This window comes from Loxodonta africana, chromosome 15, assembly GCF_030014295.1.
Source record: "Loxodonta africana isolate mLoxAfr1 chromosome 15, mLoxAfr1.hap2, whole genome shotgun sequence".
Taxonomy (NCBI): Eukaryota; Metazoa; Chordata; class Mammalia; order Proboscidea; family Elephantidae; genus Loxodonta; species Loxodonta africana.
Window position 1 is genome coordinate 7,672,106 of NC_087356.1, and position 26,606 is coordinate 7,698,711.

A 26,606-nucleotide genomic window follows, 5' to 3' on the forward strand; every position below is an offset into this window, starting at 1 on the left:
TCGTTCTGGCACAGTGGTTTTGGAGGCCAGCTTTCCTCTGTCCTGCAGGGTCTCTATGAGTTGGAATCAACTCCCAGAAGACCTGGGCCCTGGATGCTCTGCTAACCCAGAACCAAAACCATTCCTGAAGCCCACTCTTCAGAAAAAGATTAGACTGGACTATAAAGCATAAAATAATACTCGTGAAGAATGTGCTTCTTAGTTAAAGCAGATACACGAGACTAAATGGGCAGCTCCAGTTTCGAGGCAGAATGAGAAGGCAGAAAGGGAGAGGAGCTGGTTGAATGGACATGGGAAACCCGGGGTGAAAAGAGGGGGTGAACTATTACATTATAGGGATTACAACTAGTGTCATATAACAATATGTGTATAAATTTTTCTATGAGAAATTAACTTGAGCTGTAAACTTTCACCTAAAGCACAATTAAAAAAAAAAACTTTTGTGCATCAAAGGACTTAAGAAGGTGAAGAGACAACCTACAGAATGGGAGAAAATATTTGGTAGCTATATATCTGATCACGGGGCCCTGACGGCACATTGGTTAAGAACTATGGCTGCTAACTAAAAGGTCTGCAGTACGAATCCACCAGCTGCACACTGAAGACCCTACGGAGCAGTTCTACCCTGTCCTATAGTGTCTCTATGAGTCTGAATCGACTCGATGGCAACAGGTTTTGGTTTTGGTTTACATATCTGATAAGGGTTTAATACTCAGACTATATATGGAACCCCTACAACTCAACCTCAAAAGACAAGCAACCCATTTAAAAAATGGGCAAAGAGACTTAACACACATTTCTCCAAAGAAGCTATACAAACGGCCAATAAGCCCATGAAAAGATGTTCAACATCATTAGTCATAAGGGGAATGCAAACAAAAACCACAATGAGATACCACTTCGCATCCAATACAATGGCTGTTACAGAAAAAGGAAGATCACGAGTGTTGGCTAGGATGTTCCCTTGCGCATTGCCGGTGGGGATGTGAAATGTACAGCCCTCGTGGAAAACAGTTTGGCAGGTCCTCAAAAAGTTACACAAAGAATTATCATATGACCCAGAAATTTCACTCCTAGGTATATATACACTCCCAAAGAACTGAAAGTAGGAACTCAACGCAATGTTCGTTGCAGCACTATTCACAATATCCAAAAGGTGGAAACGACCTATGTTTACCAACAGATGGATAGATAAAGAATACCTAATGGGATATTATTGAGCCATAAAGAGAAACGAAGTCCTGATACATGCTACAAGAAGAACCTGGAAAGCATTATGCTAAATGAAACAAACCAGACTCAAAAGGCCAAATATTGTATGATCCCGATTATGTGATATTTCTAGAATAAGCAAAGGCATAGAGACAAAAGTTTATTAGTGGTGAGCCGGGGCTAGGGAGGAGAAAAGGTGAGTGATTATTTAAGGGGTACTGAGGTTCTGTTTGAGATGATGAAAACCTTTTGGAAATAGTCGTTTCACAACATGGTGAATATAATTAATGTCACTGAATTGTAAGCATAACAAGGATTGAAATGGCAAATGTTTTGTTATGTATATTTAACCATAAACTTTTTTTAATAATTTTTTTGTGCCTTAAGTGAAAGTTTACAACTCAAGTCAGTCTCTCACACAAAAACCCATATACACCTGCTACATACTCCCAATTACTCTCCCCCTAATGAGACAGCCCGCTCTCTCCGTCCACTCTCTCTTTTCGTGTCCATTTCGCCAGCTTCTAACCCCTGTCTACCCTCTCATCTCCCCTCCAGGCAGGAGATGCCAACATAGTCTCAAGTGAACCATAAACATTTTTAAATATTAAAAAAATGAATTAAGTTTCTAGTCTCTCATGTGGGATAGATACAATATAGACATTTTCTCACAGGGAATAGAATACACTGGGATCCCATCATTTAACATTATTTCTCAATAAAATGGGATTCAGTGTAAGTGTGTGCATGTGGGTACCCAAATGTAAGTGGGTTATTAATTGGTACGAAAAGATCCCATACGTTCAATCTCCTTTCCCTGCCTTGCCTCTCTCCAAGGACACTGAACTCGGTGGAACGGATTTGGCTTTCCCAAAAAGAGCACATGCAACATGTTTTAGGGCTGATTTTCCTGGCCTTTTAGTTTCCTGTGGATTAAACCAGCAGACAAGAAATTAAACTAGGTATTGCACTGGGCAAATCTGCTGCAAAAGACCTTTCTAAAGTGTTAAAAAGCAAAGATGTCACTTTAAGGACTAAGGTGCCCCTGACCCAAGCCATAGTGTTTTCAGTCGCCTCATTTGCATGTGAAAGCTGGACAATGAATTAGGAAGACTGAAGAAGAATTGGCGTCTTTGAATTATGGTGTTGGTGAAGAAATTGAATATACCATGGACTGCCAAGAGAATAAAAAAATCTGTCTTGGAAGAAGTACAGCCAGAATGCAACTTGGAAACAAAGGTGGCGTGACTTTGTCTCATGCATTTTGGACGTGTTTTCAGGATGGATCAGTCTCTGGAGAAGGACGTCATGCTTGGTAAAGGAGAGGGTCAAAGATAAAGAGGAAAACCCTCAACAAGATGGATTGACACAGTGGCTGCAGCAATGGGCTCAAGCACAGCAAGGATTGTAGGGATGGCGCAGGACTGGGCAGGGTTTCGTTCTGTCGTAGTACACAGGGTCATGGGAGTCAGAACTAATTCGACATCACCTGACAACAACAACATGGATTGAAGCAGCCAGTGACTTTCGCCATCCAATGAGATTCCTGCCAAAGGTGATAAAATAGCTCTATTCTTGGTGCCCCACTGGCCTTTGATTCTCAGGGCTAACACCCATCACTGCTTCAGACAAAACTGCACTGACCATCTATGCACTTCTACTTATGGATTTACACACACCGTGGGCGCTTGGTTCTTGAAACAAATTGAGCTTCTGTTAGGCCACATCCCTGAATGGGTAGAGCTGGTGCTGGGCACTGAATATTTCACCTCTGCCCCCCACCCACCCTTCCCATGACACTGAAAGACCATTTTCTCACAGAGAACTTCCTGGCTCTGATTACTGTCCTTGTTACCTGAAAGGTTCTAATAATGACTTGGGGCCATGGACTCTACGCAAAAATGCATTTGCCTGGAATAGAACGGGGATCCCAAGAAGGTGGTTTAATTATAAACTGTAAGAAAGGATTTCTCTTACAGCTGAGCATTTGGCAAATACCCAAGAGGCAGGCCCTGCCTGCAGGTTGGCGTGGGACTGTCATCCTCCCTCTTTAGCCTCACGAATTTCTGGAAGCACACATACTGCACTCCCCCGGCTTTCCAAGCCCAGTGTTCTCAAATGGTCTCTTTTCAACTCAATTTTTTTTCTTTTTTCATCTCACAAAAATATACTGACCTATCTGTCGTGGGGTGGGGAGGGGAGGGGGCTAATAGCAGAAGTCAACTCCCTAAGCAGAGGGAAGGATTACCTCCTCAGCCCTTGGCTGTGAAATTTCAGGCCAACAGGCTGTGAGGCTTCTGGGGCAGGGCAGCAATTCCAGCCCATTTTGAAGAGGTGGCCGTATTATCTGGGCCCTCGCTTTCTTAAAGCGTTGGGAAAAGCTGCGTTTGGAGGTTTGGGAAATAGCTTTCTCCTTCTGAGTCATCCCTGGCCTATTGATTAGCTACAGGAGTACTTACTGGCCCCTGCTCCAAGTGCCGTGGAGCTGTTCTGCTGCTGTTTCTTCAGCTCCAGGCAAAGCAGTCTAGGGTGAGCTCTCGGTTTCAGTGATTTAATATAGAAGGAGATTTGGAATCCACACCATGACAACGGGTTGGAGAATTTGCCCAGTGCTTCATCCAAAGCTTCCTTAATCTAACAGCTGAGAGTTGTGAAAGTTGGTCACCTAGGGGCAAAAAAACTCTGTCTGGGACAAAGCAACAGATTCTTAAGTTACGAGAAAACTGAAAGCCTCCTGCTTCAGGGGTATCGACAAAAAGATTCCTCCGTCTTAACATAAAAAAAACAAAACAAAACATACCACCTAAAACATCCAGGCTGCTAATTGATAAAAACCCAAACCCATTACCATCCAGTCGATTCTGACTCATAGCGGCCCTATAGGACAGAGTAGAACTGCCCCCACGGCGTTTCCAAGGAGTGGCTAGTGGATTTGAACTGCAGACCTTTTGGTTAGCAGCCGTAGCTCTTAACCACGGGGCCGCCAGGACTCCTACCTGACTATACTAGGCCCCGACATGGAGTCGCTTATACTAAGCCCCAGGTCAGCGAACTGAAACCTAATTCAGTTTCTATTTCTTGCCTAACCTTCCCAGGAGCCAAAACCCAAGTCAATCAACCAACGCTCCGGGAAACGGAAACCTAAGATAATCAGTTAAGATTTGCCTAGTCAGTTTAGCCTCCTTCAAAATTTCCCCTTAATCCCAAATAAGGACAGATGATGCCTGCCAGCCAGTCTGAAATTTGCCCGGTATGGTTTTCCTGTCCCTGCGTGTCTGTGCTTACAAAAACCCTTCCGCCTCGCAGTGCTCTCTGAAACTCTTGTATGACTTGCCGACAATAGTTCCCTAATCCATGAACTGAAAAATAAAGCTTATGAGTTTGTACACAAATTTAATATTGTGGAAACTTTCATTTTAACACAGTCGACAGAGCAAAGAGAACAACTTTCTTCTATTGGTAACGACTGGAATCATCACAAGAAGGCAGGACATACGCAGTGGTGAAACTCTCCAGAAAGTTTCCAAACTGGTCCAGAGATTTGGTGTTGGAGACAATATGAGGTAGGCAAAAGCCTTGAAATGGACGTAGATTTACCTTGGTTGAGTTTGGGAAAATGAGAAGCAAGAGAGTTGGTTCGAGGAAAACAAATTGTGTTAGGTAATTGGCTTTGTCCGTACCCATGCCTGAAGTCCAAGTAGAGGGGAGGACTGGAGAGCCTCTCAGGCCCAGATATCTCCCTTTATCTCACTAGCCTGGGTCTGTTGCTTCCATTTATCTAAACTGTCTAAAAATCTATGGGGGATTCTTCTGGATTAACAAAAGCAGCCTCTTGCCAATGCCAGCACAGGCTATCCACAGCTTAGTGTGAATCAGCATCCCTCAAAATCCAATGCCAAAGTCACCCTAAGGGAATATGGGTTTTGTTGGGCAATACAAGAAAAGGAGGAGTAATTTTAGAAAGAGGAGAGGGAGGGCAGGCCTCATAGGCATTCCTATGATACGAACAATAGTGGTGCTTGGTAGGGATGGGGCAGAGGCTGGTGCCTAGAAGGAAGCAGAAAAAGTGGGAAAGGTACGGTTGCCACCTCAGCCGTTGTAGCCGTGTGATTTATTTTCCAGACAACGGTGATTGGCAATAGTACATCGAGGGAATGATGGCTGAATTGCTCACCACCTAGCTAACTGAAGTCATCCAATACACTGATTTAGGGTACATTGTGCAAAAGTAGCTGCTTTGGGGACTATGGCAGATTCTACAGGATCTGAAACTTCTACTCAGGTGAATTTTATCATCTCTTTGAAATAAAGTGGCTCTAACACTTATCTAATATCTACCATGTACTAAGCATTTCTTCTCCCTGTGTTAAATGTTATGTCAAAGAGTCCCTGGGTGGTGCAAATGGTTAACATGCTTGGCTGCTAACTGAAAGGCTGCAGGTTCAAGCCCACCCAGCGGTGTCTTGGAAGAAAGACCTCGAAATCTACCTCTGAAAAATCAGCCATTGAAAACCCTACAGAGCACAGTTCTACTCTGAAACATATGCGGTCACTACGGGTCGGAATTGACTCTGGCAACAGGTTTAGATTTGGGTTTTTTGTTTTTTTTTTTTTAATACGTATGTCACATAATCTTCAGACTACCTTTAAGATGCGGAGCAGAATAATCATCATTGTAGATAAGGCAACTGAAGCTTGGGGAGGTTAAGACACGCCCGAGGTCCCATAGCTTCAAGTTTTCCCCCCTACAAATTTCCTAATCCCTCAGGGAAGCTGGAAATTCTGGTGGCGTAGTGGTTAAGAGCTATGGCTCCTAACTAAAAGTCTGCCTTTGAAATTCTCCAGGCGCTCCTTAGAAACCCTGTGGGGCTGTTCTACTCCATCTTTTAGGGTCGCTATGAGTAGGAATCAACTAGCTGGCACAGTTTTTTTTGTTGTTGTTGTTGGGGGGGTACAGAAGCTATCACACTAGAATTGTAAGCACATGGCATTAACCATACTCCTGTGTGAGGGTCTGTCCCATTCTAGAGCCCGCATTCCTGCTCACCCACCCACTCACACAGTGCCATGGTGCCTATTCTTTCCTCCTGTATTGGGGGGTCTCCTGGAGTTGGTTCCATCCTGCACCAGCCCCCTCTGTTTCTCTCGGAGCAGTGGGAGGCTGACTTGGGGCAGCAGAGTGAGAACTCAGCTTTTCTGTCCTGAAAGCAGGGTCAAAGCTCTTGACTGCACTCCAGCTGAAGATGCAGGCTTTCAATTTAGGGGTATGACGTGTCAGAACTTGATCCAAGGCCATCCCAGCTTAATTGCTTGCTATGGGCTTGGAAAGCAAGTCATCTTTCTGGACAGCACTGGACCAATTCTCAAACACTGCTTTTTTTTTTTTTTTCACCTAAAAAAGGATAGAAACTTGAGCCCTGAAACTTTGTGAAGAGCTCAGGTCAAGGAACAGATGCTTCAGTCCCAGAAATGCTACACAAGCCCTTTCTGGTAAAGTCAATTGCTACCACACACTATGAGAAGGAAGGAAAGATGTGCACGTGATTTCATTTATCACTGTTCCTGGAGAGAGACAAAACTTTGTAATTCATCATGTGCGGGGACAGAATATGGTGTCCGTTTTGCTCTTGTTTCTTTTGGGGATTTTCTAAGACAGAAGGCTGAGGGCAAAAAGGCAAGAAAACCCACAAGCTCTGTTTCCGGCTGTGCACAGCTGAAGCACTGGGTGATGGAAGAGTCCTGCAGAGCTCACACTCCTCAAATGATCTCATGAGGGTGGTTTGAATATGGTCACTTAAATTATAAGGAATCCACTGGCAAGAGGAAGTCAGGCCATTCCTTTCCACCGCTGGACTCTGCGTGGCCGAGTTTCTAAGAGCAGATGACAAGGACCACAAAGGATTCTTGGGACTTGGCACCAAAGAGGGGTCAGAGCAGGCCAGGTTTCCACCATCAATGCCATCATCTGGATAACTAGATAAAAATATCCAGGTAATTCAGTGCTGTGCTGCTGACCTCAAGTTCCAGAATAATTGCTTTAATTTTCTACTTTGGAAGTGAAAGCTGTTTTTATTTTTCCCCTTATCTTTCTAATCTTTCTTTCTATGTGTACCTATGGACAGGTAAGTGTCCACAGTACCCTGTGATGCCCTGATGCCTCCGACAACCTGTTTTCCAAAGAAGTAAGTTAACTGATAATTATCATTCGAATCTTATTACCGTGTAGACACATCAAGAAAAATTTGGTTTCAACTCAGTTATGAGAATCCAAATATAAGGCTCCCTCTTATCAATTGCCCTGACCCTCCCTAAACATCTTAGTCCTCTTGGTTCTAGTAGGTAAAACTTCCCAACAGGAAATTTGTTCTTTAAACATCACATTTCCTTCCTGAGACAACACGTTTTTTCTTTTTGTTATCCTCAGGACATGTAACAAAAAACTCTCCAGGTTTGTTGAGTGAATGAAGATCCTTATCATCAAATCATCTCCTTTCTCCACTTCTTTTTTTTTTAAAGAAATTCTTATTTAGCACTGCCTGTGTGCGTTTTGTGTGTGTGTGTGTGTGTGTGTGTGTGTGTGCCAGGCATTGTCCTAAGCATTTTATAAATATTAACTCATTTAATCCTCAGAACACTCTTAAGACTACTCCTTCCCCAAAACTACAGATGAGGAAACCAAGGCATAGAGAGGTTAAGTAACTTGCCAAGGCCATGCAAGTCAGTAAATAATAAAGCTGGGATGTGAGCCCAGGTCATCTGGTTTGAGAGCACGTGTTCTTAACCACCTCATAATGCTGCCTCGCTTGCAAACTTTCTCAGGATACAACTTTTCCAGCAAGACTTCTCAGGATTGTCTTTCGTAATTTTAACCTTTAGGAGGAAATGGGTTTACTGTGAAGCTTTGGAGGAAAAGTTGAATTTTTCCTTATTAAGAAAATCAGATCATGGAAAAACTGAGTGTGGTGGAAATATCTTTTCATTTCAACAAGAATTTTAACTCCCACTGATCAAATACAGCCCCTTCTGTGCCAGACACTGTGGTAGGCATCGTAGTTTCAAAGGAAAGAATGACAGAGCCCTCGCCTTTGATGAGCTGACCAACTGGTGGGAGGAGACAAGCCAACATAGTGGGGTGAGAAGCATGTTACTTTCCAAGAGGGACCCCTCTTCCAGAGTGAAAGGAACTGAAATGTTTCCGCGCTGAGTCCTAAATGGACCAAATTGTGTTGTCCAAATTAAGGGGAGTGATGGGAGAGAGAATTGGGCAATTCTAGTCAAAGGGAGCTGTATCCACCATGATGCAGATATGAAAAGAGAGGATAAAGCTTCTCCCAGGACGTGTAAATTATTTTGGAAAAGTGGAACATGATGTAAAGGTGGAAATCATAAGAAATGGGGCCAGAGATATAATCAGGTATTAGAAGCTGCAGGCTACTTACACCATGTTAAAGAGTCTGTATTTCATCCTAAAAATTGCTAGGCACTATTTAAGTGGTGAAATGAACGATCAGAGAGAAATTCTTCTACCAGCCCCAGTTATGTACCACCTCCTGCTACCACGACAATTTGCTTGGCTCTATTTGGGCCTTGGTCACTTGTTCAATGGAGCAGAGAATTCTGGTTGCTATATCTTTGACCTTCTTGGGGCACATGCCCTTGAACCAGCGCATGAGTAGCTATTGTTGGAACGCCAGCCTCTCACACGGTAGATGGGTAGTAGTCTTGAGAAGCTGGAATACACAGGCCTTTTCCATGTGTTTTTGAGATCAGCTGCCATAGGTGGTGGTGAGCAGCTTGTGTTGTACTGTGCAAAGCTTGCAGTTCAGCCTCCATCCATGGCTCTGTGGGTAGCAATATAGTAAGGGGCTTCCAAATAGAAGCCATCAGTTTCCGCAACTCTCCAGCTCTGACTTTAGTGTGTGTGTGTGCGCTAGGGTATACGGCACTTTCTCTATTGTCTCCTGCTCCAGCTGTGCAAACAGCTGCAGGCTCAAGTCGTTCATGGTCTCAGCTCAGTTGGACCCAGGAAGACTGTGGCTCCTCCTACCATTTTCAAGACAAGGTGAAGCACTGTAGTGCAGAGTGTGTGATCTGACTTCCTAACAGCTGTGTAGGATGTTAATTATTATGGATTGAATTGTGTCCCCCAAAATGTGTACCACCTTGGTTAGGCCATGACTCCCAGTACTGTATGGTCATCCACCATTTTGTGATCTGATGTGATTATCCCATGTGTTGTAAATTCTAACCTCTATGATGTTAATGAGGCAAAATTAGAGGAAGTTATGTTAATGAGGCAGGACTCAATCTACAGGATTAGGTTGTATCTCGAGTCAGTTTCTTTTGAGATATAAAAGAGAGGATCCAGCAGAAGGGATAGGGACTTCATGCCACCAAGAAAGAGGTGCTGGGAGCAGAGTGTGTCCTTTGGTGCTGGAGTTCTTGCGCCGAGAAGCTCCTGGTCCCAGGGAAGATCGATGACAAGGACCTTCCCCCAGAACAGACAGGGAGAGAAAGCCTTCCCTGGGAGCTGGTACCCTAAATTTAGACTTTGAGCCTCCTAGACTGTGAGAGAATAAATTTCTGTTTCTTAAAGTCATCTACTTGTGGTATTTCTGTTATAGCAGCACTAGATAACTAAGACATTGATACAGCCTGGAAGTAGAAGAGATTTAATGCCCTGTGGGGCAAATTTAGACCAATGAGACATAGGAAATGAGAAGAACTCTCCAGAGAATTCCTGTCTCATCTCCTATAGGCTTTTCAAAGGCCTGTGCTCAAGCAACCAACTGTGTTTTCTGGTGAAGCTATGTCCAGACGAATAGTAACAAATGACCCTGCCTTCTCTGCCTCATTGCCTTAAAAAAAAAAAAAAAAAGCTTTATTAAGATGTACTTCACATACCATGTAATTCACCCTAAGTGTGCATTTCATTGGTTTTTAGTGTATTCACAGAATTCTGCAACCAGCATCACAATTTTGGAACACTTTATTCAACCGCAAAAGAAACCTCACGATCATTAAAAGTCGTTTATAAATTCCTTCATCTCCCCTCCCCCAACTGTAGACAAAACTCGTCTACTTTCTGTCTCTATAAATTTGCCTTTTCTGGAAATTTAATTTAAAGAAAATCATATGATACGTGGTCTCTGTGACTAGCTTCTTCTACTTAGTACTATGTTTTCAAGGTTCACCCGTGTTGTAGCACGTGTAAGCACTTCATTTCTTTACACTGCCGAATAATATTCCATTAGAAGGATAGATCACATCCGTTCAGCAGTTAATGGTCATCTGCATTTTCACTTTTTTGCTATTATGAATAATACTGCTAGAAATATTCAAGTACAAGATTTCGAGTGGATGTATATTTTTATTTCTCTTGGGTATATACCAAGGAGTGGGATTGTGGAGTTATACGGAAACTCTGTTTAATATTTTGAGAAACCACCAAACTCTTTTCCGAAAGAGTTGTACCATTTTACGTTACCACCAGCAATGTATGAGGGTTCTAATTTTTCCACATCTTTGTTGATACTTGTTATCATCCATCTTTTCTATTATAGTCATCCTAGTGAGTGTGAAGTCGTATCTTGTTGCTTTGATTTGCATTTCCATAATGGCTAATGTGTTGAGCAACTTTTCATGCATTTATTGATCATTTGCTTATCTTTTTTGGAGGAATGTCTAATCAGATCCTTTGACCATTTTTAATTGGGTTAATCTTTTTTATTATTAAGCTGTAAGAGTTCTTTATATAATCAGGGTTGGATATATGATTTTATGAGATATATGATTTGGGAAAATTTCTTTTATTTCGTAGGTTGTCTCTCTACTTTCTTGATGGTATTTTCTGCAGCACGAATCTTTCTTTTAATTTAATTAAATATAGTTTATCTGTTTCTTTTCTTTTGTCACTTGAGCTTTTTGTGTCATATATAAGAAGGCTTCACTGAATTCAGGGTCATGAAAATTTACTCCCGTATTTTCTTCTAAGAGATTTACCATTGAAAAGACGGTTCTTTCCCTATTGAATTGTCTCGGTACACTTGGCTAAGTCAATTGATCATAATGCAAGGGTTTATTTTTGAACTTTATATTCCATTGATCTCTGCACCTTTCCGTATGCCAGTATCACATTTTCTTGATTATTGTAGCTTTGTAGGAAGTGTGAGTCCTTCAACTTTGTTCTTTTTTTCAAGATTTTTTTGGCTGTTCTGGACATATGCCATAGGAAATTCAGAATCAACTCGTCAATTTCTTAAAAAAATGCAGCTGAGATTTTCATAGAGATTATGTTGAGTCTGTAGAACATTTTGGAGACTATTGCCACCTCAATATTAAGTCTTCTGATCCATGAACATGGGATGTCTTTTTACTTATCTAGGTCTTTTCACACTACTTTGAACAACGTTTTGTTTTCCAGAATACAAGTTTGACGTATCTTCTATAAAATTTTATTCCTAAGAATTTTATTCTTCTTGATGCTATTGTAAATGGAATTCTGTCTTAACTTCATTTTCCTTTTGTTCATTGTTACTGTCAAATGAAATTAAAATACAATTTATTTTTGTATATTGATTTTGTATCCCTGTTGAGCTCATTTATGAAATTTAATAGTATTTTAATGGATTCCTGAGGATTTTCCATATACAAAATTATGTCATCTGCAAATAGAGATGTTTTTACTTTTTCCTGTCCTATCTGGATAACTTTTATTTCTTTTTCATCTAATTTCTGTAGCTAGAACTTCCAGTACAAATTTGAATAGACATGGCAAGAGAGGACATCCTTGTTTTGTTACTGTTCTCAGAGGGGAAGCATTTAGCCTTTCACTATTAAGTGTGATATTAGCTGTGAATTTTTCGTAGGTACTCTTTATCAGGTTAAGGAAGTTCCCTTCTATTTGTGGTGTATTGTATATGTTTATCATAAAACCTTGTTGGATTTTATCAACACATTTTCTCATTCTATTGCTACTGTGTATTACATTAATTGATTTTCAGATGTTAAACCATACTTACATTCCTAGGATAAATCCCACTTGATCATGGTATATAATCTTTTTTATATGCTGCTGAACTAAGTTTGCTAATAATTTGTTGAAAATTTTTGCATCTGTATTCATAAGAGATATTGGTCTGTATTATTATTTGATTTTATTTGGCTATGTCTTTCTCTGGTTTGGTATCAGAGTAATGCTGGCTTCTATGATGCACTAGGAAACGGTACTTCTACTTTTTTAAATAGATTGTGAATAATTAGTACTAATGATTCTTTAAAAGTTTGGTAGAATTTACCAATGAGTCATCAGAGCTAGGGGTTTTCTTTGTGGCAAGTTTTCAACTACTACTTCAACCTCATTATTTCTATATTTTTTATTTCTCCTTGAGTTAGTTTTTGTAGCTTGTCTTTCTAGAATTTTTTTCCAGAAAATTTTCTAGAAAACCTCTGAGTTTTCTAATTTGTTAGAATGCAGTTGTTCATAGATTTCATTATAATCCTTTATATTTCTATAAAGTGGATCATGATGTCCTCTCTTTCATTCCTGATTTTAGTAATTTGAATCTTTTTCGTTGTGGTTGTTCAGTCTAGCTAAAGCCTTGTCAATTTTATTGATCTTTTCAAAGAGCCAGCTTTTGGTTTCATTGATTCACTCTGTTGTTTTTCTATTTTCTATTTTGTTTATCTTGACTCCAATTTGTATTATTTCCTCCCTTCTGATTGCTTTAGGTTTAGGTTGTTATTCTTTTTCTAGTACCTTAAGGAGAAAGTTAGGTTATTGAATTGAAATATTTTTATTTTTAATGTAAATATTTACAGAAAGCTTCTTAAAAGCAAGGATAGTGAGACTTTGTCTAACATACTTTGGACATGTTATCAGGAGGGACCCGTCCCTGAAGAAAGACATCATGCTTGGTAAAATAGAGGGTCAACCAGACAGATTGACACAGTCACTGCAACAATGGGTTCAAACATAGCAACAATTGTGAGGATGGTGCAGGACTGGGCAGTGTTTTGTTCTGTTGTACACAGAGTTGCTATGAGTCAGAACCCACTCAGCAGCACCTACCAACAACAATATCTGCAGTCATGTGTGGAAGAGTTATTGATATACTATGTGAATAATAATTCTCAATTTCCGCTGAGTACTACTTGTCATTATAGCAGAATTGAGTTTTATTTTCTCCTGTAGAATAAGAAATGTAATGAAAACTAGCATTGATTATGGTGATTATTGAGGACGGTGCAGGACCAGGCAGTGTTTTGTTCTGCTATGCACAGAGTCACTATGAGTTGGAACCAACAACAACAACGAAGCATTGATTAAGTGCCAACTATATGCCAGATACTTTACCTTTTAATCTCATTTAATGCTCCTAAACATTCTACGAGGTAGATATTATAATTCTGCGGCTTTTCAGATAAGGAAAGATCTCCAGGTAAGTACCTTGGCCTAGGTGACCTGGCAAGGTGTGGAAGACCTGGGAGTAGATCCACAGAATTCACCTCAACATTCTTCCGTAACGCTTTGTTATGCTGCTTCTTTTTAACAAATAGATCATAATAACAAAATTCTTTAAGGTGGAAAATTTGGATGTGCCTTGGAGTTTTTCAAAACTGGGTTTTTAGGTGTGTTTAATGGATCTTGTTCTGCTTCTTGCTTTTTTTTTTAATACCGTTTCTAGAGAGATGGAACTTTATTTTTTCTATGAATAACTGCTCATAAAGCCCAAAATGTGCTGGCATGTTTGTTATCCTTGTTGCCACCTTCCTCCTCCTCCCTCTTCATTTTTTTCTTCCTCTTTTCCTACCCTCCTCCTCCTCCTTATTCTTCAAGAACAACCATATGACCTAGTTTTCCAGGACACTCCTGGTTTACACCTGTGGTTCGGGCATAATTATATATGGTCACCTCAAAAAAAAAAAAACAACAAACTGTTGCCATCGAGTAGGAGTAGGCTCTGACTCTATAGGACAGAGTAGAACTGCCCCATAGGGTTTCCAAGGATTTGAACTGCTGACCTTTATGGTTACCTGCTGTGGCTCTTAACTGCTATGCCACCAGGGTTTCCATGGTCACCTTAATCCTTATTATAGATGCTAAGGGTGTATACATCGTGGCTGCCCACTAGAGGTCAGCAGTGTAACCACTGGAGAACATGTAAGGAAAGCTTTTTATCACAAAAGTCAAATCAGAGCAAATAATTAATTGTCGTTCCACAGCTACCTGCTGCCTTGGCCATTCCAAACAAGGGCGAGAGCAGGGGGCGGAGAGGAGGAGCAGGTGCTGGGCAGGTAGCCTTTTCTTGCATTCTGACAGCAAGGGACGTCTTCCTCTCCTTCTTGTAAGGATTCCGATGATACTTGGAAGGATCAGTGTGTTGTCCTTTTTAATTTTCACTCACAAGATGACGGCAGTGGGCAGTAAAGCTAGGAATCGGCTTTGAATGAAGAAATATTTGTCCTTTTCCAATCACTGCTTTTCCTCTTGTGATCAGATAGAGGTCATACAGCCCCTTACTGACTGACTGCGACTGAGCCAGAAGCCGAGTTACCTGAACACAAACGCTTTGAAGAAGATTGGAAGACATCAACACTCAGAGCTGAGTGACACCCTTGGATTCTTCTTAGAATGACCCACGGACTGTACGTATATTACCTTTGACCCAGGTGGGTGCAGTTGCTTCCTAGAAACCCTTCCCCACTTCAGATGTGTGGCACCCATCGGCACACAGCAGTGTAGGTAGGAGACGAAAACCCACACCATGTTTTTTCAGAGGCTTGTGGCTTTCAGCCCTTGGAATTGGTTGCTGCTGCTAGTGGCACTCAAGTGTTGTGATGCGTCTTCTGATTTGAATTCTGCAAATTCCACTGCCCAGCAGTGGACCAGCAGCCCTAATGCTCGGTTTGCTGTTGCCAGCTCGGAGCCAGATGAGAGGATATCTGTTTTCTCACTGGATTATGACTACGTGCAAATTCCTTATGAGGTCACCCTCTGGATACTTCTAGCATCCCTTGCAAAAATAGGTAAGTCCCAAAACACCTGGTTGTAGGAGGTTTTTCTATATGAGATAATGTACTTGAAAAATCTGACAAATGGTAGACTAAATTGATTTTAACTGTTACTGCTTTTACTTAAAATAATTCTGTTCCCTTGAGTCAAAGGAAAGTCATCATTGCTATTTATAAAACCATTTAACACTTCAGGATGGTGCTTAGCAATTTAGAGCATACTTCTGGGTCCTGGTTTGTTTTGGTTCCTTTCTAATTTTAGGATGACAACCATGTGACATTGTTTGACAGGTAAAAATCTCAAGTTCTATGTTTTAAAAAATGTAAAGAGTAAAGCATGTAGACCGCAGAATGGTGCAGGTTAGACATTTCAGGAGCCACACCATGATTCTTCTATAAAACGTTCTTCCTTCAGCCTCGGCCGTGCCATCGGGGACTCCATCAATGGCTGCATTGCTTATTCCGTAAAAGCGGCGTGTGCTCCTTGCAAACTGACAGAAAGCAGAGAGCACGACAACCACGGGCAACACTTACAGCATCCGACGATGGGTTGTGGCAGCCTGTGAGATGGTGTCTGTCAGTAAAAGATTGGTTTACAGTTGAGCCAAATAGAGAGTCATCGGGGCACCTCTGGTTTCCTTTGTGACATAAAGTGAATTTTAGTTAATGGTTTCAATTCTAATCTAGATTTCTTTGTGCTAAGAAACGAAAGTGGTGGTTTACACCCTGTGACTGTTTATCACAAACTCCACCCCTTGCCTTCTCAAAGTCATCTTCTTCCAAAGTGGAAGGTTGATACGATTATCTCAATTATTAAGCATAAATTCTCCTTTGATTCACATATAAACTCTATATTATTTCAGCAGGTATATTGCATTATTGAGGTAGTATCTAGATGAAATATTCTGGTGCTCATTTATATTTTTTCTGTAGGGTGAGTGTGAAATACGGGTTGAGCCGTGGAATTTTGGTGGTTAGCTACTTGGCATCAGGGCTATGGATTTTGTCTATTCATTTAACACCCTCTCCAAGGCTATTGGGGACACATGTGTTTATTGGATGCGTCTTTGTAACTGCTACTCATTTTGAGTTAGTAAACTGTGAAAATTGAATGGGAATTGTCAGTTTTCAGAACTCCTGTGCTATTTGTTAAACAATTAATTTACATAAAGTCTCACATTATTTTTAAGAAGTACTGAAAGAAAAATAGATTTCCAAATGGGTAATATTTTCAGTTCAGAGCTTAGGGTCTAACACCTTTCATGAGACTACATGGACACTGAGAACATTCAAGGTAATCTTACATGCATCTTGAGTTTTTCTTTGTAAACAGTGCTAGAGATCCTATGTTCCCCTCTTCCTCTCCATGGTAATGGGTGAAGTGGTCTGGGAATCAGGAAGCTATATCTGCCACTATTTAGTTGCGTTATCTTTGTAAATCCCAGTGTGTTAATCTGTGAAATGATCTCTAAATCCCCTTTTTAGTCTATAATATTGCACAAAAGAGGATTTTCTGATGGAAAAGGGGCATGGTATACCAGTAAACATTTCCAGGCAGAAAAGATACATTTTATCTTCATTTTTAAATTAGCATATGTCATGGACTAAATTATGTCCCCCCAAAAACATGTATATCAATTTGACTGGGCCAGGATTTCCAGTATTTTGTGGTTGTCCTCCATTTTGTGATTGTAATTTTATATTAAAGAGAATTGGGGTGGGATTGCAACACCCTTACCCAGGTCATTTCCTGATCTAATGTAAAGGGAGTTGCCCTGCGGTGTGGCCTACACCACCTTTTATCTCTCAAAAGATAAAAAGGAAAGGGAAGCAAGCAGAGAGCTGGGGACCTCCAACCACCAAGAAAGCAGTGCTGGGAACAGAGTGCATCCTTTGGACTCAGGGTCCCTGTGCAGAGAATCTTCCAGGTGAGGGGAACATTGATAAGAAGGCCACAGAGAGAGAGAGCCTTCCCCTGGAGCTGACACCCTGAATTTGAACTTTTAGCCTATTTTACTGTGAAGAAATAAATTTCTCTTTGTTAAAGCCATCCACTTGTGGTATTTCTGTTATAGCAGCACTAGATGACTAAGACAGCGTACAATAAAATTTGTTCTTTGGAAGTGTTGTGTGTGCCCAGACTCACTTTGATTACAAGTGAGGCGTGTTGTAAGGACACGATTGTTCACTGAGCTGTTGACTTAAATCCTCTTGATTTTCATGCTGATGTAGTTCAACATACTTTTGAAAATGAAAATAATTTAAATGGGATAACAGTAGGAACACGCTTATTTAAGGACAATTCCATATTTGCTAGTATTCAAGAATTCAGATTATTTTTCTTACACATGGACATGGAAAGCACAGAGAAAAGGAACCCACATTTGTGAATATAGAGCAGAATACCAGGTACTGGCTAATAGTTTTGTACAAGTTGTTGTTGTTAGGTACAGTCAAGTCGGTTCCAATTCATAGTGACCCTATGCGCAACAGAACAAAACACTGCCTGGTCCTGCACCATCCTCACAACTGTTGTTGTACTTGAGCTCATTTTCGCAGCCACTGTGTCAATCCTTCTGGTTGAGGGTCTTGCTCTTTTACACTGACCCTCTACCAAGCATGATGTCCTTCTCCAGGGACTGGTCCCCCCTGATAACATGCTCAAAGTATGAGACAAAGTCTTGCCATCCTTGCTTCTAAGGGGCATCCTGGCTGCACTTCTTCCAAGACAAATTTGTTCGTTCTTCCGGCATTCCATGGTGTAGTCAATATTCTTTGTCAGACCATAACTCAAAGGCTTCAATTCTTCTTCGGTTTTCCCAGCTTTTGCACGCATACAATGGCTCGGGTCAGGCGCACCTGATCCCTTAGAGTAACATCTTTGCTTTTTAACACTTTAAAGAGTTCTTTTGCAATGGATTTGCTGAATGCAATGTGTCATTTAATTCTATGACTGCTAACATTCATGAGTGTTGATTGTGGATCCAAGTAAAACAAAATCTTTGACGACTTCAATATTTCCTCGGTTCATCGTGATGTTGTTTATTGGTCCAGTTGTGAGGATTTTTGTTTTCTTTATGCAGAGTTGTAATCCATAGTGAAGGCTGTAGTTTTGGATCTTCATCTGTAAGTACTTCAAGTCCTCTTTGCTTTTAGCAAGCAAGGTGAAAAACATGTGGTGAAAAACAGGTGAAATTGTGCATCACACATTAGTAAGCACAAGTAAGCCCGTGTGTACCTTGTTCATTGGGTAATCTGCCCCTGGATACAACCCTGATGCATATCTTTTCTGAGTTTACACCACTCAGTATCCCCTTGTTCTGTTCGAATGACTGCCTCTTGTTCTGTTTACAGGTTCCGCATGAGCACAATGAAATGTTCTGAAATTCCCATTCTTTGCAAAGTTATCCAAGATTTATTATGACCCACACAGTCTAATGCTTTTGCATAGTCAATAAAACACAGGCAAACATCTTCTTGATATTCTCTGCTTTCAGCCAAGATCCATCTACACCAGCAACGATATCCCTGGTTCCATGTCCTCTTCTGAATCCAGCTTGAATTCCTGGCAGTTCCCTGTCAATGTACTTTTGCAACTGTTTTTGAATGATCTTCAGCAAAATTTTACTTGCATGTGATATTAATGAGATTGTTCAATAATTTCTGCATTTGATTGGATCACCCTTCTTTGGGATGGGTACAAATATGGATCCCTTCCAGTTGGTTGGCCAGGTAGCTGTGTTCCAAATTTCTTGGCATAGACAAGTGAGCACTTCCAGTGTTGTATGCATTTGTTGAAACATCTAATTTGGTATGCTGTCAATTCCTGGAGCCTTGTTTTTTGCTAATGCCTTCATTACAGCCTAGGTTTCTTCCTTCAATACTATTGGTTCTTGATCATATGCTATCTCCTAAAACGATTAAACGTCAACCAATTCTTTTTGGTACAATGATTCTGTATATTCCTTCCATCTTCTTTTGATGCTTTCTGCGTTGTTCAATAGAATCCTTGGATATTGCAATTCAAGGCTTGAATTTTTTTCTTGAGTTCTTTCAGCTTGAGAAATGCCAGTTGTGTTCTTCCCTTTGATTTTCTAACTCTGGCTCTTTGCACATTTCATTATAATACTTTGTTTTCTTGAGCTGCCTTTTGAAATCTTCTGTTCACCCCTTTCACTTCATCGCATCTTCCATTTTCTTTAGATACCGTGCATTCAAGAGCAAGTCTCTTCTGACATCCATTTTGATCTTTTCTTTCTTTCCTAACTTTTTAATGACCTTTCGCTTTCTTAATGTATCATGTTCTTGAAGTCATATGCTCTTGGGTCATTAGTGTTCAGTGTGTCAAATCTAATTTTTTCATGATCTCTAAATTCAGGTGAGATATACTCAAGGTCATACTTTGGCTCCTATGGGCTTGTTTTAATTTTCTTCAGCTTCACCTTGAACTTGCATATGAGCAATTGATGGTCTGTCCTGCAGTCGCGACCTGGCCTTGTTCTGACTGATGATACTGAGCTTCTCCGTCGTCTCTTTCCACAGACATAGTCGATGTGACTTCTGTGTATTCCATCCGGTGAGACCCACATTTATAGTTGCCACTTATGTTGTTGAAAAAAGGTATTTGCAATAAATAAGTTATTATTCTTGCAAAATCCTATCATGTGGTCTCTGGCCTCATTTCTATCACCAAGGCCATATTTTCTAACTACTGACCTTTCTTCTTTGTTCCCAACTTTTGAATTCCAATCAGTGGTAATTATCAACACACCTCGAATGCATGTTTGATCAATTTCAGACTTCAGAAGCTGGTAAGAATCTTCAGTTTCTTCATCTTTGGTGCATACGTTTGAATAATAGTCCTGTTAACTCGTCTTCCTTGTAGAAGTATGGATATTATTCTGTCACTGACGGCAATTGTATTTCAGAATAGATCTTGAAATGTTCTTTTTACGATGAATGTGACATCATTCCTTTCAATTTGTCATTCCTAGCATTATAGACCATGTGGTTGTCTGGTTCAAAATGGCCAATACCTGTTCATTTTAGCTCACTAATGCCTAGGATATTGATTTTTATGCATTTCATTTTTGATGATTTTCAATTTTCCTGGATTCATATTTTGTACATTCCACATTCCTATTCTTAATGGATGTTTGCAGCTGTTTCTTTTCATTTTGAAATGTGCCACATCAACAAATGAAGGTCTCAAAAGCTTGATTTCAACTGCATCATTAAGGTTGACTATACTTTGAGGAGGCAACTCTTCCCCAGTTGTATTTTGAGTGCCTTCCAACTTGAGGGGCTCGTCTTCCAACACTATATCAGAAAATATCCCACTGCTATTCATAGGTTTTCACTTGCCAATTTTTCTTAGGTGTAGATCACCAGATCCTTCCTCCTAGTCTGTCTTAATCTGGAAGCTCTGATGAAACCCTTCCCCCGTGGGTGACCCTGTTGGTATTTGAATACTGGTGGCATAGCTTCCAGCATCACAGCAACATGCAAGCCAACATAGTACTACAAACTGACAGACAAATATATATATCCCGTTGCCATCAAGTTGATTCTGACTCATAACGACCCCATAGGACAGTATAGAACTGCACCGTAGGGTTTCCCAGGAGCAGCCAGTGGATTCAAACTGGTGACCTTTTGGTTTAGCAGCCAAATTCTTAACCACTGTTCCACCAGGACCCCAAGTGTTTCATTTACCAGGGGTGGTGAAGGTGACTTATAAAGTTTTAATACTAAGGAACTCTTCTACGGGTCTTCAAGATTCTGTATTTTAAAACATGAATCAGGATATAATTAATAGGCATTATTATTATCATTCATTCTTTTGTTCAGCCATTCTATCAAGACATAAGCACTGAGCCCTGGTGTGTTATCCAGGAATGACTATGGTCCCTAACTTCAAGGAACTTAAGGGTAATGAGGAAGAAAGGTAACCTAGTACTGCTTGTTGGTACTCTGACAAATGAATATCCAACCTATCCCCTAACTTTTTTAAATACTCATTTGTTCATGTTATAGAACAAGGACATCATAGAACAAAAATAATACAAATCACTTCAGACTGTATTTTATCCCTTACTTCAGTTCAACTTCTTGGGGTATTACAGAAGAATGCTCTGTGAATCATTGGGCAGCCCATTTTTGTATTGTTATTCCATTATTGTAGGACCATCTTCTGGCTTTTAGGCAGGACCTTTTTATTTGTGGTCATTTAAGTTTTAGATGCTGGAATTGCAAAATCTCTAAGTAACTGACTCTATTCTTCTAGAGTCTCATACAGTATCCTGCCTCAGATGGCAATGCATGTAGTTTCCCTTGACAATGCCCTTCTTATGGGTGGGTAGCCTTTTCCGGCTACCATTGTTGTAGGGTGCAACTTGGTGTAAGGAAGGCACACGTCGAAACCATTCCAGGAAACTGGATTCCTGGAAGCAGGGCCAACCTGGGGAGCCACGGGCCTGAGAAAATCACGTTATGGCCTCTTCCATCTTGAGGGAAGTTAAACTGGATTAAAATAAGCATTAAGAGAAGAGAGCGAGAAGTCATTAGTAAATGCAGAGTGCAGAAGTCCAGAAGGGGGCCTCAAACTGACTTGGAAGCCAATGGGATAGGGGTGTTGGTAGGGATAGTATCTCTTGATGCTAATTGTACTTCATTATATTAACCTGTCTTTGGGTGGTTAATGGAGAAGTTTAAAAGCAGAGGTCAAAGAAACACATACTCTATGGATGGTTGAACCTAAAAATCCCTGAAGAGAAATTCACTGGCTCCCCATGATCTGTGTGAGGAAGCCCACCTTCCTTAGCCTTGCATTCAAGGCTTTCCATTCTCTGGCTCAAAGTCACCTTCCAACTCTTGTCTTACCGCTCTTCTCAATTCAAAATTTGTCCCCAAACCAAACTCATTGCTGTCAATTCTGACTCATAGAGACCCTATACGACAGGTAGAACTTTCCCATAGGATTTTCAAGGAGTGGATGATGGATTCAAACTGCTGACCTCTCGATTAACAGCCGTAACTCTTAACCACTGCACCACCAGGGCTCCTCTCAAAATTTGCCCCAGCAGGTACAAATGAATGTCAAAAATGCCTGGCTGGGCCATTCTTGCCTCTCTTTTGCATTTGAAATTCTCCCCACCCAAAATGTCTTCCATTCTGCTATCCAACTATGTAAACCCTAGTCATTCTCCAATAACCTGTTTAACTTCTAATTTCCATGTATAAGCTTCATAGAGCAACATTTAATCTGTTAATTTATTCACTTAGACACCGACAGATTCTTTCAGCAAATAGATCAGCCATTGTGGGACAGGCAACTTGCTAAGCACTTTGGAGAGATATAAAAATGTATATCATTGTGTCTGAGTGTAAGGCATTTAGACATTAGTAGGGGAGGTAAACTATTCACACACACACACACACACACACACACTAAGATAAGGATCATTGTTGCTAGACAGATACAATATTACAATAATTCAGAGGAAGATGTTATTTCCTTGGCAGGAGGTGGCGAAAAGCTAGGCCTCAAAATGTTAGCAGGACCTGAAAGGGCCATGGAAAAGGACAACCCAGGTAGCAATAACAGACAAGAAAGAGGACCTGCTGGGTAAAAAGGCATTTGGCTGGCTACAACATAGGGTGTGCAAAAGTAATACAGACGAGTGTGGAGGGAGCCCTGTGGTGACCTTCAAACTCTGATGGTCTACCATGCTTGTTGGGATATTCAATATTCACTTTTTTATCCTTAGATTGTTTTTGTCTTCTTCTTTGCTCATATCTTATTTGTAAATCGCCATCCTGGCAGTACTGTGGCAAACATCTTCGGTTCTCCACTTCACAGTACTTAACAGAGCATACGGTTTGATCTTTGCACAGGAGGCTGGACACACATCCTCAGTTTAAAATCTTTGAGATGCTTTGCATGCCTTGGTGTGCTGGGTGGGGAGTTAGACAATCAAATCCTCAGGACAAGAAAAACCCGTCTGACAGCAGTGTCAGGGTGAGTTAGGGGGGTGGGGGTGAAGTTAGAGAGCTGCAGGATAGTGCAATAATTAGGAGAAGAAATGGGGAGCCTTTCAAGGAAGGCAGTGTCTGTAGAAATGGAGAGGGGTGTAACTGATGAAATACGGAGCTGACTGCAGGAAGGAAACAATGATGAACAAAGGGGGTTCATGAAAATGCCACCTGAATTTCCTCTTCAGTGGCTGACCAAATGGTAATGTCATTGTTTGGGTAAAGAAAACAAAATAAAGGGCTTTTGTTTGTTTGTTTGTTTTTGTCTGTAGGAAAGGGGAATGGGATCAAGGGAACAAGGGGAACTGGGAAGGGGAATTTTGGACAAGGTGAGGTTTGGGTGGCTCTGCATGAGTTAAAAGCGGGTTTTGCGTGAATGCAGAAGAGTTCTGTCCTCTTCTCTCCTTTTTTCTCGTGTGCCCTTCAGAGCCCTATAAGATGGGGAAAGCAGGAAGGAGGAAGTGGAGAGGGGACGACTAAGTGAGAAAAGGTTCTCTAACGTACAGTGGATTCGAGATGGGAAGTACTTGATCTCTTTTAAAGCCCAGACAACATGGCCAAGTGGACACAATTAGTATCTGCTACTGATAGCTGAAGCTCAGAGATGACAGCTTGCCCAAGGCCCCAGCTGTGTGGCTTTAAAATACTTGTACACACCCGTCTCCTAGTACATTTGTTTTACTTGCAAATATCTTCATGTAACCTCTGCTCTTCCCCAGGCTTCCATCTTTATCACAGACTGCCAGGCCTCATGCCAGAAAGCTGCCTCCTCATCATTGTCGGGGTTCTGGTGGGCTGCATCATCTTTGGCACAGACCACAAATCACCCCCCGTCATGGATTCCAGCATCTACTTCCTGTATCTCCTTCCACCCATTATCCTAGAGGGTGGTTACTTCATGCCCACCCGACCCTTCTTTGAGAACTTTGGCTCCATCCTGTGGTGGGCTGGACTGGGGGCCCTGATCAACGCTTTCGGCATTGGCCTCTCCCTCTACCTCATCTGCCAAATCAAGGCCTTTGGCCTCAGCGACGTTAACCTGCTGCAGAACCTGCTGTTTGGCAGCCTGATCTCATCCGTGGACCCTGTGGCCGTGCTGGCCGTGTTCGAGGAGGCACGAGTGAATGAGTCACTCTACATGATGATCTTCGGGGAGGCCCTTCTCAATGACGGGATTAGTGTGGTAAGATGCCCATGACATGTCCCTGAAGGGAGACCCGGCATTAGGAATGGGGCTGGGGACAAGGGACTGTCCTTGAGGCTGATAGGGAAAGTCCAAGTATGGCTGGGCTGTAGCAGGACAGGAATAGCTTCAGTCAATTCTGTGTGTGGCCCAGGTCCTGGTGACTTTTCTTAGGATCTGCACTGTGTACATAACTGCTCATTAATGTGGCTTGTCACTGGCTAGCCAAGTAGCATCTTTAAAGAGAGAAAAAGGAGAGAGGAAATATAATTCTGTAGTTAAATTCAGTTTTTCAGTTGGCAAGCAGAACTGTTGCTAAGGCTCTTCTGGGTTTTCACACTAGGAAACGCAGTAGCTCATGGTTTTATTTTGACTAATTTACCTGACCTGGCCCCCATTCTCTTTATGCGCTTTGCTTTATTCAACATGCTACATTAGATGAAGATAAAGAAAAGGTGGGAGCAGGGGGAGTGGAGACGGAGGATTTGCAAACACTGTTAACTTGTATATCAATCTCAATTACATGAGGTGGATGGAAAAGGTGAGTGAGGTATTTTTTTGCTTGAGAGCCTTCTAAAGAGAAGGCAAGAAGGACTAGACTAACAGGCTACATCAGCTCACAGCACTAGGGCCCAGAAGAGGTGTGTAAGTTGGGGTTGCTGGAATATTCAGAACCATCCAGTCACATTGCTCAATGTCAACTTCTTACCACAAATGCCTCATCAGTTGGAAGCCCATGAGACTTTATACTTTTCTTATTTTTAAATTTATATCATATCACGTAAGTCATGCTAGAATACATTTTCACTGTAAAAGAGTCAAACAGTGCAAAATTATACAGCATAAAACACAAAAGCTTCCACTTAGCCCTCTTCCAGGGCTCCCCCCAAAAGACAACCATTTTTGTTGGCTGGCCTTTGCCCTCCCCGTCTTTGTAACAGTCACCTACATAGATATGTAGATTTACCTCGAAAAGGTCATAGACGTTGAAATCCAACGGAGCCCAGTTCTACTCTGACACACATGTGATCACCATGAGTTGGAATCCACTGGACTGCAACTGGTTTAGATGTATTTTATGCATTTAATTTTACATAAATAGGGTAAGATTATATGTGCTGCATGGATATAGGAAGTCTTGGAGTTCTTTCTATGTCTTTTCAATGGCCGCATAGCATTTCATAGATCAGGTTTCTTATAATTTACTGAACCATTTCTTCATTAATGGGTATTCAGCTTGTTTCCAATTTTTTCACTCTTAACAATGTTGCAGTGAATATTCTTGTTTCCGTGTGCATCTCTTTTTGCATTCATGAGTGCTTTTATAAGATATATTCTTGGAATAAATTTCTGAGTTAAAAAGTATTTGCATTTAAAATTTTGAAAGCTGCTGCCAAGACTCTATCGAACTAAAAAGAAACTACACTCCCAGAAACAGCGTGGTATGTGTTTCCTTGTGTTCTTAAAGTTTTTCAATCCACTAATTTTAAGCAAACAATGATTTCTCATCTTTGTTTTAATTTGCATGATTATGTTAAGCATCTTTTCAATGATTGTGGATCATAAGTGTTTCTCATGCTGTAACTGGAAGTTCGTATCTTTTCAGGGTTGCCAGATTAGAATATATATATATATATATGCACATCACCCAATTTAACTAGAATTTTAGATAAACAATAAATAATTTTTTTAGTGGAAGTATGTTCCAAGTTTTGAAGACAAATATTGTGGCTTGCACATTTTTCTTTGGGTCTGATTTTTTTTTTTTTTTATTGCTTTATAAGAACTCGTTAAATTATCGAAACTTTAACTGAATGATACATACAAACCAAACATTTTCTCCCATTCCATCACTAAGTGTTTTTGATAATGGTGTCTTTTATCCTATAGAATTTTAAAATTTTTGTGAAGTTGGAGCAAAATTTTTATGAAGTCAGAGCCATCTCTTGTGACTCTGGGTTTCATATTTTGCTTCGGGAGATTGTACCCGACCGCAGTCATTGCTGTGGAGTAGATTCTGACCCCAGCGACCCTATGGGACGGAGGAGAACTGTCGCATACAGGGTTTCCAAGGCTGTAATCTGTGAGTTGGAGCCGCCTGGGTGGCACGTAGCAACGGTCTAGGGAGGAGCCCCTGTGACTGGCCTCCTCTCGGGAACCCTGT

The 26,606-nt window shown here is 41.0% G+C and overlaps 1 protein-coding gene across 5 annotated transcripts in view; it reads left to right on the forward strand.

Annotated features, from left to right (window-relative positions):
- The first annotated feature begins 4,665 nt into the window (after positions 1-4,665).
- SLC9A4 (solute carrier family 9 member A4) overlaps positions 4,666-26,606 on the forward strand; it is a 77,948-nt gene continuing 56,007 nt past the window's right edge. The window contains exons 1-5 of one of the 5 annotated variants that reach the window (XM_064268573.1): positions 4,670-4,775; positions 5,335-5,494; positions 6,614-7,203; positions 7,335-15,240; positions 23,979-24,442. In XM_064268573.1, the coding sequence (XP_064124643.1) occupies positions 14,979-15,240; positions 23,979-24,442 (726 nt within the window). In that variant the 5' untranslated portion in view covers positions 4,670-4,775; positions 5,335-5,494; positions 6,614-7,203; positions 7,335-14,978. Of the gene's footprint in view, positions 5,495-6,613; positions 7,204-7,334; positions 15,241-23,978; positions 24,443-26,606 lie in introns of all 5 variants that reach the window. The other 4 variants (XM_023552609.2, XM_023552610.2, XM_064268572.1 and 1 more) reach the window with 4 other exon arrangements.